The 11,578-nt window shown below is 57.8% G+C and overlaps 1 protein-coding gene across 5 annotated transcripts in view; it reads left to right on the top strand.

The window, feature by feature from the left end:
• Window positions 1-10,126, top strand: part of SLC34A1 (solute carrier family 34 (type II sodium/phosphate cotransporter), member 1) — a 13,273-nt gene extending 3,147 nt beyond the window's left edge. Inside the window, exons 5-12 of one of the 5 annotated variants that reach the window (XM_015563354.1) lie at window positions 109-220; window positions 343-538; window positions 620-715; window positions 6,667-6,736; window positions 6,957-7,124; window positions 8,238-8,354; window positions 8,444-8,568; window positions 9,223-10,126. In XM_015563354.1, the coding sequence (XP_015418840.1) occupies window positions 109-220; window positions 343-538; window positions 620-715; window positions 6,667-6,736; window positions 6,957-7,124; window positions 8,238-8,354; window positions 8,444-8,568; window positions 9,223-9,726 (1,388 nt within the window). In that variant the 3' untranslated portion in view covers window positions 9,727-10,126. Of the gene's footprint in view, window positions 1-108; window positions 221-342; window positions 539-619; window positions 716-1,941; window positions 2,132-2,878; window positions 3,005-3,394; window positions 3,590-6,666; window positions 6,737-6,956; window positions 7,125-8,237; window positions 8,355-8,443; window positions 8,569-9,222 lie in introns of those variants that run through there. The other 4 variants (XM_006762867.2, XM_006762868.2, XM_006762870.2 and 1 more) reach the window with 4 other exon arrangements.
• The last annotated feature ends 1,452 nt before the right edge of the window (window positions 10,127-11,578 follow it).

Genomic DNA, 11,578 nt, shown 5'->3' with positions numbered 1-11,578 from the left:
TGCCCACTAGTGGCCAGAACATGGGTAGTGGGTCTGGCAGGGGGTGCTGTGGGGACAGGAACGGGGTGGACACTACCCCCTTAGTTAAGAGGCCCTTTCTTCTCCCAGTGCTGGAGGTGAGCTCTGCCATCCCCATCATCATGGGCTCCAACATTGGCACCTCTGTCACCAACACCATTGTGGCCCTGATGCAGGCAGGGGACAGGACCGACTTCCGTAGGTGAGGGGGGAGAGTGGTGACGGGTCTGTGTTTGTGGGAGGAGGGTCGTCCCAGATGCCAGGAGCCCCAGAACGAGCAAATCCAGGCTTCGGCCTACCTTGCAACGTGGCCTCCCTGCCCAGGGCCTTCGCGGGGGCCACTGTGCACGACTGCTTTAACTGGCTGTCAGTTCTGGTCCTGCTGCCCTTGGAGGTGGCCTCTGGGTACCTGTACCATGTCACTCGGCTGGTGGTGGCCTCCTTCAACATCCGCGGCGGCCAAGATGCCCCTGAGCTGCTTAAGATCATCACGGAGCCCTTCACGAAGCTCATCATCCAGGTGGGGGCAGGGCTGGCCGGGGTGGAGGCTGGGCACAGTGAGGGCCCACACTCACTCCCCCTGCCCACATCTTGCCCACAGCTGGACAAGTCTGTGATTACCAGCATTGCCATGGGCGACGAGTCCCTGAGGAACCACAGTCTCATCAGGATCTGGTGCCACCCAGACCCCATGAAGGTAAGTCCCAGGTCTGGCCCCAGGTGAGAAAACTCCCTTTTCAGACAGCTGACAGTTAGTGTCATTATCTTTTTTTAATGCTTCAAGTAGACCTTACAGACCATTAACCTAGAGAGGGCAAAGATGTGACACTTTGACCATGAGACTATGCCTACGGCAGATGTTGCTAATCTCTCCCAGCCTCATGCCAGCTTTAGGCAGCCACTACCAATCAGAGTTGGCATGTAATCGATCTAGCCCAGTGGCTCGTAAAGTGTGGACCAGTGGCACCTGTACTACCTGGGAACCTGTTAGAGATGCAAAGTATTCAGCCTTTCCCCTCCACCTACTAAATCAGAAAAAATTCGGGGGCGGGGCCCAGCAGCCCAATTTCAGTAATTTCTCTGGTCTGCCCCATGCTCAAGTTTAAGAACCACTGCTCTGGCTCAACCCTCTGGTTTCACAAATAGAGAAATAGGCTCCAATAGGCTAAGAAACGTGCTGGAGCTTGTCCTGCCATGTGAGGGCACCGAGCCCAGCTCTCACCGCCTAGGCCTCCTGCTTCCCCACTGGGGAGCAGGGCTTAGTGACTCAGCTCTGTGGATTTGGGGGGCACAGGTATGCGGGGAGAGGGCAGGGCAAGAGTGCTATAAGGATCCCCAGGAAAGCAGGATCCCAGCAGCAGGACAAGCGGGCCATGTAGAGGCCTCACTGGAGACACAACAGCCCCTCGTGTCAACATCGGGGCTCCTGCCCTGGACACGCACATACAGGCATGCGTCCGCTTGCCCTTCTGCACTATTTCTGCTGCTTCCTGGCTTCTACTGCCTGGAATGAAGATCTCTTTGGATGAGTTGGACACCCATGGGCCAGCCACTACACCAGGCTAACAAGGAGGCAGCCATAAATGGGAAAATGCTTCATCTAAAGCATAATCCTCAGTACCTGCTTCCCCTTGATTACACACAAGAAGTAACTCCACTTAGAACAAGATAGAAAGAAACTCAAAGTCTAAGCCTCCCCTCACCCCCATCATCTCCTCTTGCTACTTGAAGTCACGGAGCCTTTATCCCGGTGTGAATAGAGAGCAACCTTTCAACCTGCCCTGCGAGGTTCCCTGGTCTGAATGGCACACAGCTCCAGCTCAGCCCTGCTGAGTCTCAGAGGCAGTTTGACATCAAAAAGCCCACGCAGGCAGCTTTTATGCTGCTTTGTGGCCTCTCTAACAACCTCTACCTTCTCACCAGCTCGCAGGGGGCCCTCCCCAAGCTCTTCGACTCATCACAATCCGCTCTACTTCCTAGCAAAGCCTGGGGGAGAGGAATCACACACTTTGATCTTTACAATAAAATAAGCCGGCACTCCTCGCTGCTCTGAAAGCCTGCATGCAGCAGGCCCCTGCAGCACGTCCCACTGAACTGAGCCCTCCCCATGACATCCTCTCGCAGGGCGGGAGGTGGGCAGGAGCATCCCACTTTCCACAAGAGGAACCTGAGGTTCATGGGCCTAAAGCAACCTGTGCAAGGTCCCTCGGCTGGGCCGTGGTCACTGCTCCAGCGGCCACCTGCCTGAGCACTGGTTTCTCAGCCCAGCTCTGCCAGGAGACCCTTTAAGAGCAGTTTCCTTGGCTTGGAGAGTAACTGGCGGGTGGGACTCGAGCTCCCCGTTCTCACTCTCTCCTGACGCTCTCGGGAGGTGATGTGTGTTAGCAGCTCCTCCTGCACCGAAGACTCGAGTTTTGCTTTGGCCACGGAGTCTCCCTGTGCTCCCTTCCAACCTGTCTCAGTTGCCTCCAGCTTTCACCAAGCTGGACCCGACTCGCCCAAACCAGTCTCCAGGAACCGTGTCACCAAGGAGAGAATGGAGAGCCCGAGCTTGTCCAGATGTGGGGGTGGGGGGTGGGGGAACAACAGGCAGTTTCAACACCTCTGGGCACTCTGGGGGCCTGACACTGTCCTGGGAATTACCTTCTTGTGTGGTCACATTGTGGATGGTCAGCCAGACCTGCCTGGTTCCAACAAGTGTATTTTGAGGACTTGCAACCTGAGAAGCAGGGATTATTGCATCCCTATTCTACAGATGAGGAAACAGGCTCAGAGGGGTTTGTCCAAGTCCCTGTGATTGAGGTAGGACTAAAATCCTGGTGGAGTTTGGAGCCTGTGCCCCTGAATTTTCATCTTATAGCCTCTTCCAGATGCCAACCTGGTGTCCCACCATTAGTGCCCATTCCCCACTCTGCCCATCACACCGAAAGGCACCAGGGGACCACTGCCACCCAGATAACCCTCCAGGAGTGAAGTGCTGCTCTAAGGATTCTCCTCTTCGCCACCAGATGGCGATGCTGCCACGGTGATCCCCCTCCGCGTTCAGAAACAAAGACCCTCAGCTCCCCTTCCCGGAAGGGAACGGAGTCTTGGATCCCAGCATTCCTTTGTGAGCTTCATCGTCTCCTTCATTTCCCAGGGGTGCCTCCTGCATTCAGGATGGCTCGTCAGGCATTTAAATCCCAACTCTCTCTTCCAAGATTCCTCACAACTAGCTCCTGGGTGAGGTGGGCAGCATAATGGACCTCAAGATGCAGAGGGGAAATGGAGGCCCGGAGAGGCTATCAGTTTGGACCAGTGTCGCACAGCTTGGAGTGGCTCGGCTGGGGTTTGAGCCCAGGGCTGGCTGAGCTCATCCGTTCTGCTCTTCCCACAGAGTTCACCACCCCCACCGCGTGCCCCTCCCACTCCACCACGCCTGGAGGCCAGGAGGGATGGCCACATGCTGGGGTTATGCCCAGACCCTGGGCTTGCTAGCTCTTTGTCTAGGCTTCCACCTCCTCCCTCCTTCCCTTATAGTCTCTGGACGCACCCTGTGAGCTCAGCCAGGGCCACACAATCCTAGGCAGGAGCCCAAGATCTTGGCCCTCACCCTTGTCCTAACCCAACACTGCAAGCCCCAACTGGGACCCCTGAGAAGCTCTTCTCTTCTTCCAGCCTCCTAGGACTCCATAGGCCCCTCCCACACTCATCTCAGCAGTCATCTGGGATCCACAAAGTCCTCTCCACAAGGCCACGATCCTCAGGCAGATTCGCAGGAACCATTGATCCTGACCTAGGAAGCAATCACACACTCTCTCTCTCTCTCTCTCTCTCTCTCACAGACACACACACACACACACACACACACACTCTTACCCTTCCCAGATGGGTCCAGGGAGGCAGGGATTTGCCCTTACTTGAAGGCACTGTCATGAGCTAAGTCCTTAGGTGAGCTTTGCACACACATTTCTCTTGTCACCTTTTAAACAGCTCTTATTGTCCTGCTTTAGAGAGAACACACTCAGGGAGGTGATATGAAATGTCTGAGGTAGCTAGTATAAGGAGCAGGATTTGAACTCAGATCTACCTAACAGCAAACACCTGGCTCTCTCGCTCATACCTGGCTCTCTCCCTCACACCTGGCTCTCTCTCCCTCACACCTCGCTCTCTCTCTCTCACACCTAGCTCTCCCTCACACCTGGCTCTCTCCTTCACACCGGGCTCTCCCTCACACTTGGCTCTCTCTCTCACACCTGGCTCTCTCCCTCACACCTGGCTCTCTCTCACACCTGGCTCTCTCTCACACCTGGCTCTCTCTCACACCTGGCTCTCTCTCACACCTGGCTCTCTCTCACACCTGGCTCTCTCTCACACCTGGCTCTCTCTCACACCTGGCTCTCTCTCACACCTGGCTCTCTCTCACACCTGGCTCTCTCTCACACCTGGCTCTCTCTCACACCTGGCTCTCTCTCACACCTGGCTCTCTCTCACACCTGGCTCTCTCTCACACCTGGCTCTCTCTCACACCTGGCTCTCTCTCACACCTGGCTCTCTCTCACACCTGGCTCTCTCTCACACCTGGCTCTCTCTCACACCTGGCTCTCTCTCACACCTGGCTCTCTCTCACACCTGGCTCTCTCTCACACCTGGCTCTCTCTCACACCTGGCTCTCTCTCACACCTGGCTCTCTCTCACACCTGGCTCTCTCTCACACCTGGCTCTCTCTCACACCTGGCTCTCTCTCACACCTGGCTCTCTCTCACACCTGGCTCTCTCTCACACCTGGCTCTCTCTCACACCTGGCTCTCTCTCACACCTGGCTCTCTCTCACACCTGGCTCTCTCTCACACCTGGCTCTCTCTCACACCTGGCTCTCTCTCACACCTGGCTCTCTCTCACACCTGGCTCTCTCTCACACCTGGCTCTCTCTCACACCTGGCTCTCTCTCACACCTGGCTCTCTCTCACACCTGGCTCTCTCTCACACCTGGCTCTCTCCCTCACACCTGGCTCTCTCTCTCACCTGGCTCTTTCTCACACCTGGCTCTCTCTCTCTCACCTGGCTCTCTCTTCCTCACACCTGGCTCTTTCTCACACCTGGCTCTCTTCCTCACTCCTGGCTCTCTTCCTCACACCTGGCTCTTTCTCACACCTGGCTCTCTCCCTCACACCTGGCTCTCTTCCTCACACCTGGCTCTCTCTCTCACCTGCATAGCAGTTCCTAGCACTTGCTTGGCTTTTCTAACTGAACCCATCAGAGACGATTTCCTCCTGGTTCCTTGGCCTGCATTTGGGGCTGGGCTTGAGGGTACCCCTCGGCTCTGGTGTGGCTAGCTGGCAACACAGCTAAGCATGTTGCCCCTCGCAAGGGAGCACATCCACTAACATAAACCCCGACTTAAAGCCAGGTGTCACGAATAGGTCGTACCTTTATCACACATTTTTTTAAATGACACAGTTTAGACTCAAGCCTAATGGAGCGGTAACATCCAAGTGCCAGGACCCGTCTGTGCCCCTACCCTCAGCACCAGGGGAGGTCAGAGGCTGTGGGATGCAGAGTTTCAGGGGGGAATGGAATCAGCACCCATATCAGCTCCGAAGACCAGAATGTGTTTGTGGGGACAAGAGAGAGGTTGTGGCTCTTGCATTTCGCCTGGGGCCCTGGGAGTAAATCATTCCCCTCTGTGATGGCAGGTTTCCAGCCAGCCCAGCCCACTTTCTCCTTTCACACTTGGTCTGGGGGAAAGGGAAGGCTCACCAAGTTGCATTAAAAAATAATAATAATCACTCCTTAACCCAACGAGGCTACAAATTAGTGCTCCCTAGACCAGACCGGCCTTCACAGAATTGTACAGCATGTCTTAAAGTGGTTGTCGCATTTACAAATAGGGAGGCTTAATTTAAATTATAGAGCTGTGGTCTCCCTTGTAGAATCAGGCCCTTCGGCCATGCTTGGCTGTGTCCCTGGGTGGAGACAGTGGCCTGGAGCTGAGTGGCTACTGCCCGTTGGCCCAGCCCATTGCCCCACCAGCGCCAGCCTGAGCCCCTCACCGAGGCTGCTTGCTGGCCTGCGTCCTCTGAACTGAGGGGCCTCCCCAGGGACCCCCATCATTTCACTGGTAGTAACAGGGGAGGAAAGCACTGTGGGGCCTGGACTCTGCCCACCAGTGGGCCCCTGCCCCGCAGCCTTCTCCAGACAAGGAACTGAGCAAGAGGAAAACAGAGCTTGGGCTGGGTGCCTCAGGTGAGAGGCTGGGGCAAGGAGCTGGGGGAGAGGGGGCCCAGGAGGGAATAAAACACGGGGAAAAGGGAGTTTTCCAAAGAGAACCAGGAACAGCAGCATCAGGCCAGGAAGAGGTGGGAGAAACAAGGACAGGAAGCCACCAGGTCAGGAGGCCCTGTGCGCCCAGAGAGAGCCAGGTCAGCGGATAATGGGGCAGAATTGCAGAGGGCTGACCGTGGCCAGATTCTTGCGTGGCAGATATTTTCACCCCCATCTCTCCAGCAGAGGAGACAGGCTCAGAAAGGGCAAGTGAACTACCCGAGACCACGTAGCCAGGAGACCCACTGCCGTTCTCCCATCCCCGTCGTTCCCTCATCTCCATCTTCCCCCCAACTCCAGGCTGCATTTTCCTAAATTCCCTAAGTCACCCTCCTCTCGATCTAGGCTCCCACCCCCATGCCCAGGGCAGAGGCCAACCGCAGCCAGACCCTCGGAAATGCCACCATGGAGAAATGTGAGTGCCGGCAGCAGGGAGGGGTCCGGCCGGCAGGGGCAGGGCCTGGCAGAGTTAGGGCTGTCCCCCAGGAAAGGTGGCTGCCAACCAGCCCAGCTCCTGAGGTTTAAGGAGACTGAGGTGGGGCCTTGGGCTCCAAGTCCAAGGGGGTGGCAAAGGTGGGGGGCTGGGAGCTGGATGGGGGGGTCAGTTCTCAGCAGCTTGACACCCCTCCCAACAGGCAACCACATCTTCGTGAACACAGGGCTGCCCGACCTGGCCGTAGGGCTCATCCTGCTGGCTGGCTCCTTGGTGCTGCTGTGTACTTGCCTCATCCTCCTTGTCAAGACGCTCAACTCTCTGCTCAAGGGCCAGGTGGCCAAGGTCATTCAGAGCATTATCAACACTGGTGAGCACCAGGCGGTGGGCGAGCAGGCCCCAGAATGGGCCCTTCCAGATCCCACTAACTCCTGACACTGCCTTGCTGTGCGATCTGGGTAAAGCCCTACCGTATCCGAGCCTCAGTTTCCCCATGTGAACAAAGAAGAGACTTACTTGGGTGGTTTCTGAGGCCCCTGAGATGCTGACAGCTGGGGATCTGTGGCTGCCTCTGGCCATGGTTCCATTCCAGCAGGTAACCCTAAAAAGGTTAACAGTGGCCTCCGCTTGATTGAATGGGCAAATAATCATCCAGCCTTTACCATGGGCCAAGCACGGTATAGTGTTGGGAGTAAGAGGTGAGGCACACAGCCTAGAGTCCCCCTCTAGGGGGATGGCAATGAAAACCACATTATGGGGGAGGGGAGAAGGAGCCACGGAGAAGGCAAAACTGACAACACAATAGAGTATAGAAGAGGCTGCTTTGGTCAGCGGCCTTTGTGCAGATGTGACATTTGAGCAAAGACCTAAATGAGAAGGAGTCAAGATACGGGTGGAGGGAACAGCAGTGCAAAGGCTTGGAGGCCGGGACCAGCTGGGCAGGTTTGCCGCACAGAAAGGTAGCCAGCAGGCATCCTGGAGAGAGGCAGGGAGAGGTCAGAGAGGTGACAGGAGCGGATCACAGGGCCACCGGCTGCGCTCAGAGCCTGGACTTCGTTAAGGATAACGGGGTCAGTTGGGGTTGAGGACAGAGAGTGACACTGTCCGGTTTTTATTGTCAGCTTCATTCTGGCACAGGCAGAGGCCGCATGGCAAATGCTGGAGGGGAGCTTGGAGGAGGGAGGGGGGTGGGACACAGCCTGCCTGAGCGCCGGGTCGGTAGGGCTTTCCAGGGCAGTGATGTCCACCAGAGCCTGAAAGTGGACGTGTATGAGTGGGAAGGAGAGCTGGGCCGAGGGAACCGAAGGCGTGACAGAGCCGGGCTGAGAGGAGCCTCCAGACAGAAGGGCCAGCAGAGCCCTCCTGGCTGAGCAGGGGACCGGCAAAGGTCCCACTGGAAACACACTCAAGACCTCCTCCTCAAGGAGGGCTCCCCCTGCGGTCCCAGCCCCACCCTGACCCTGCGGGGCTGGTTTCCCCACAGACTTCCCCACCCCCTTCACCTGGGTCACCGGCTACTTTGCCATGGTGGTGGGCGCCGCCATGACATTCGTGGTCCAGAGCAGTTCTGTATTCACCTCGGCCATCACCCCACTCATCGGTGAGTGCTTCTGCCAGGGTGGGGGGCGGGGTGGCAGGGAAAGGGCTGAGGGGGAGCTGGGAGACCACATCTTCCCCTCTTCCCCCCAGGCCTGGGTGTGATCAGCATTGAGCGCGCCTACCCCCTCACGCTGGGCTCCAACATCGGCACCACCACCACAGCCATCCTGGCTGCCCTGGCCAGCCCCCGGGAGAAGCTGTCCAGTGCCTTCCAGGTGTGCCTGGGAGAGCAGCCCTGCCAGAGAGAGGACCGTGCTGGGCTGGGGTGTGGCGCTGACCCATGGGGGGACGCTGAGTAACAAGCTGTTTACTGCTAACTAGGCCAGTGGCTCTGCCAGCCTCTGCAGCAGCCATGTGGTGGTGCCACCCTCAGGACCTTGCTGTCTACCAGGAAGATGTGACTCAGTCACACCAATGAGCAGGGGTGGGGTGTGCACTCCCCTGGGAGTGCTGTGAGAGGGGGCCTGGCCAGTCTGGGGGATCAAGGATGAGTAGGGGGGACTCGGCAGAGCAGTGGCTGTTCTAGGAGAAGTAGTAACGACAAGCAGGGGCTCCGGTCAGGGTGGGGACCCATCAGGAGGCCAGAACTGCTGAGGCAGAAACTAGGAGAAATCCTTTAGCTCCTGGATTTGGGCAGCATCAGCTGGGGAATTCCTAGAAGCGGGGTTTGAGGGGGAGGTGTGGGGAGTCCAGGGCGGTGATTATTTGCCAACCGGCCCAGAAGTGTTTCGGTGTTTTACTGGGGGCACGTCAGCCCTAGTGTGACTTTCCCACTGCCCAGACCGCGCCGGGCCCTGTATCTGTTCCCACGGTCCTGGCTTGGGAGTGGGCCTGTGCCCACCTTAGCTCCTTTGCCCTCTTCTCTGCAGATCGCCCTCTGCCACTTCTTCTTCAACATCTCAGGCATCCTGCTGTGGTACCCGGTGCCCTGCACCCGCCTGCCCATCCGCATGGCCAAGGCCCTAGGCAGATGCACCGCCAAGTACCGCTGGTTTGCCGTCCTCTACCTCCTGCTGTGCTTTGTCCTGATGCCCTCGCTGGTATTTGGCATCTCCATGGCAGGCGTGTGGGCCATGGTGGGTGTGGGGGCACCCTTCGCGGCCCTGCTGGTCTTCGTGGTGCTCGTTAGTGTCCTGCAGAGTCGCAGCCCCAGGCACCTGCCCAAGTGGCTGCAGACATGGGACTTCCTGCCCCGGTGGATGCACTCCCTACAGCCCCTGGACCGCCTCATCACCCGCGCCACCCTGTGCTGTGCCAGGCCCGAGCCCCGCTCACCCCCACTGCCCCCCAGGGTCTTTCTGGAGGAGCTTCCCCCTGCCACACCCTCTCCCCGCCTTGCCCTGCCTGCTCACCACAATGCCACCCGCCTCTAGACTTCAGCCCAGACTGCCACCTGGGGCAGGGAAGGGCCTGTGCCTGGTGCCCGGGTGGGAGGGGAGGGGTGTGTGTCTGTGTACATGCTCCTGCCCTTGAGCAGGCCTCAGAGGTCTGGGCTGCGTGACTAGGTTGCTGTGTGAGCCTGTGTCAGTCTGCACGTGTGTCCATCATGGCGCACCTGTGGCACTCTGCAGGCTGCAGGGCACCTGCGATGACTTCCAGTCCTTTGCACATTGTTTGAAGGCTGGTGCTTGTGTACTTGTGTCCACACAACTCCTACGAGGCTGGGTGGGAATGAGGGTGGGTCTGAGTACCTGACTCCCAGCTGTTGGCTCGTGCAGAGATGTCACTGGCTGAATTCTCACCCTCTCCCTTCCACTTCCCTTCCTCCATGCCATTCTCCTCTTCCTCACCCAGCTTTCTGCATCACTGCTACAACCCCCTTTCCCAACACTGCCTGATTTTAAAAAAGAAAAAAGGAATTAAACTTTGATTATGCATTTGAAAATCTGTTTGTTCTCATTTGGGGGGAGGAGAGACCATAGCTAGGAGTTCAGCAGCACTATCTCCCCTCCCAAGACAGCCTGCTGTGCCCTGGGAGAGCCAGCGGCAAGCTCACCCCAACCATCTCCTGGCTCTGCCTTAATGAGTCCAATCCACAGCCCAGACTCCCTGAAAGTCCCCAAGGTCAAGGCCAATGTTAACAGGGCTCCCTGCACCTCCATCCCCCAGCCCACCAGGCTGACCTCTGGTTTCTTCTCGTCTCTGGACTCACCTACCTCACTGACTCCCTCCCTCCCTCCCTCTTTCTGGCATGAGATCAATTCTCCCCAAAGCAAGTGACTTGTGGGGCTTATGGGGACCACGGTGAGAGGGGACCAGGAGGTTCAGAGTGCACAGGACAAGCCAGGATACAGGGGGGCAGGAACCAGCCACCCTCCCTCCTCCTACCCTTGTCCATCTTTGACAATAAGCCATGTCTCATTTAAACCCACTCAAGTTTTCAATTCCTCTTCCTCTGTAGCCTCCCCCACCCCAGCTGAGGCCTGCAGGGGAGGGTGCAGGGGTGGGAAGTGCCAACGTGCCTCCCTCCAGTCCAGGGCATCTGTGGAGCCTTGGGGCCCCAAGGGGACTGGAGGCTGTAGGGCCCAGACCTGGCTGTGATGATCTTGGACACAGTCCTCCACCGACCCTCTTGGAGGCAAGTGGGGAAGATGCAAGAGACTGGTAGCCCCAGAGACGCTCCCCAAGCTACCAGCCACACCTGGCACCTGTTCACAGCCCCTGCTAGTGCTTCCTCTTGCCAAGTGGAAGGGGCGAGAAGCACACTGAGGTGCAGCCTCGGGAGGGGTGTAGGAAGGTGGGGAGGAGATTCCCTTAGGGTTCCTCCTGCACGGCTGTGAGGACAGTTTTGTGGGAACGGATGCTCAGGTCTGAGCTAGAGAGTTTGAGAAGGCTGCTCCCTGGGACTCTAGCTCAGCTTCGGGTCCCTAGGGCCCTGGGAAGTCTCCAAGGCCCGCGCCCCTGACTCTGGCCTGGGGAGTCAGGTCAGAAGCCTCTTCAGGGCACCCAGTGGGAGGGCACCCAATGGGAGTCATAATCCCAACTCCACCAGGTGACCTTTCTGCAAGGACCTTCCAGGAAACCGTGTACTTCTCAGTAACAAGTCCCACCCCCACCCCCTGCAACCAGAGGATGAGTCAGCCATTCCCAGGTCTGAGTTTATTTTGTCTCCGCGGCCACCTGGCTGCTCTGCTAGGTGCCCCGAGTGCGCAGCCAGTGGATCAGCTCGTGCACCTTCTTGTTGAGGATGCCCCCGTGCACGCCCCGCCGGCCCATGAGCACGAG

Source organism: Myotis davidii, unplaced genomic scaffold, assembly GCF_000327345.1.
Source record: "Myotis davidii unplaced genomic scaffold, ASM32734v1 scaffold438, whole genome shotgun sequence".
Taxonomy (NCBI): domain Eukaryota; kingdom Metazoa; phylum Chordata; class Mammalia; order Chiroptera; family Vespertilionidae; genus Myotis; species Myotis davidii.
This window is presented reverse-complemented; position numbering and strand designations above follow the sequence as displayed.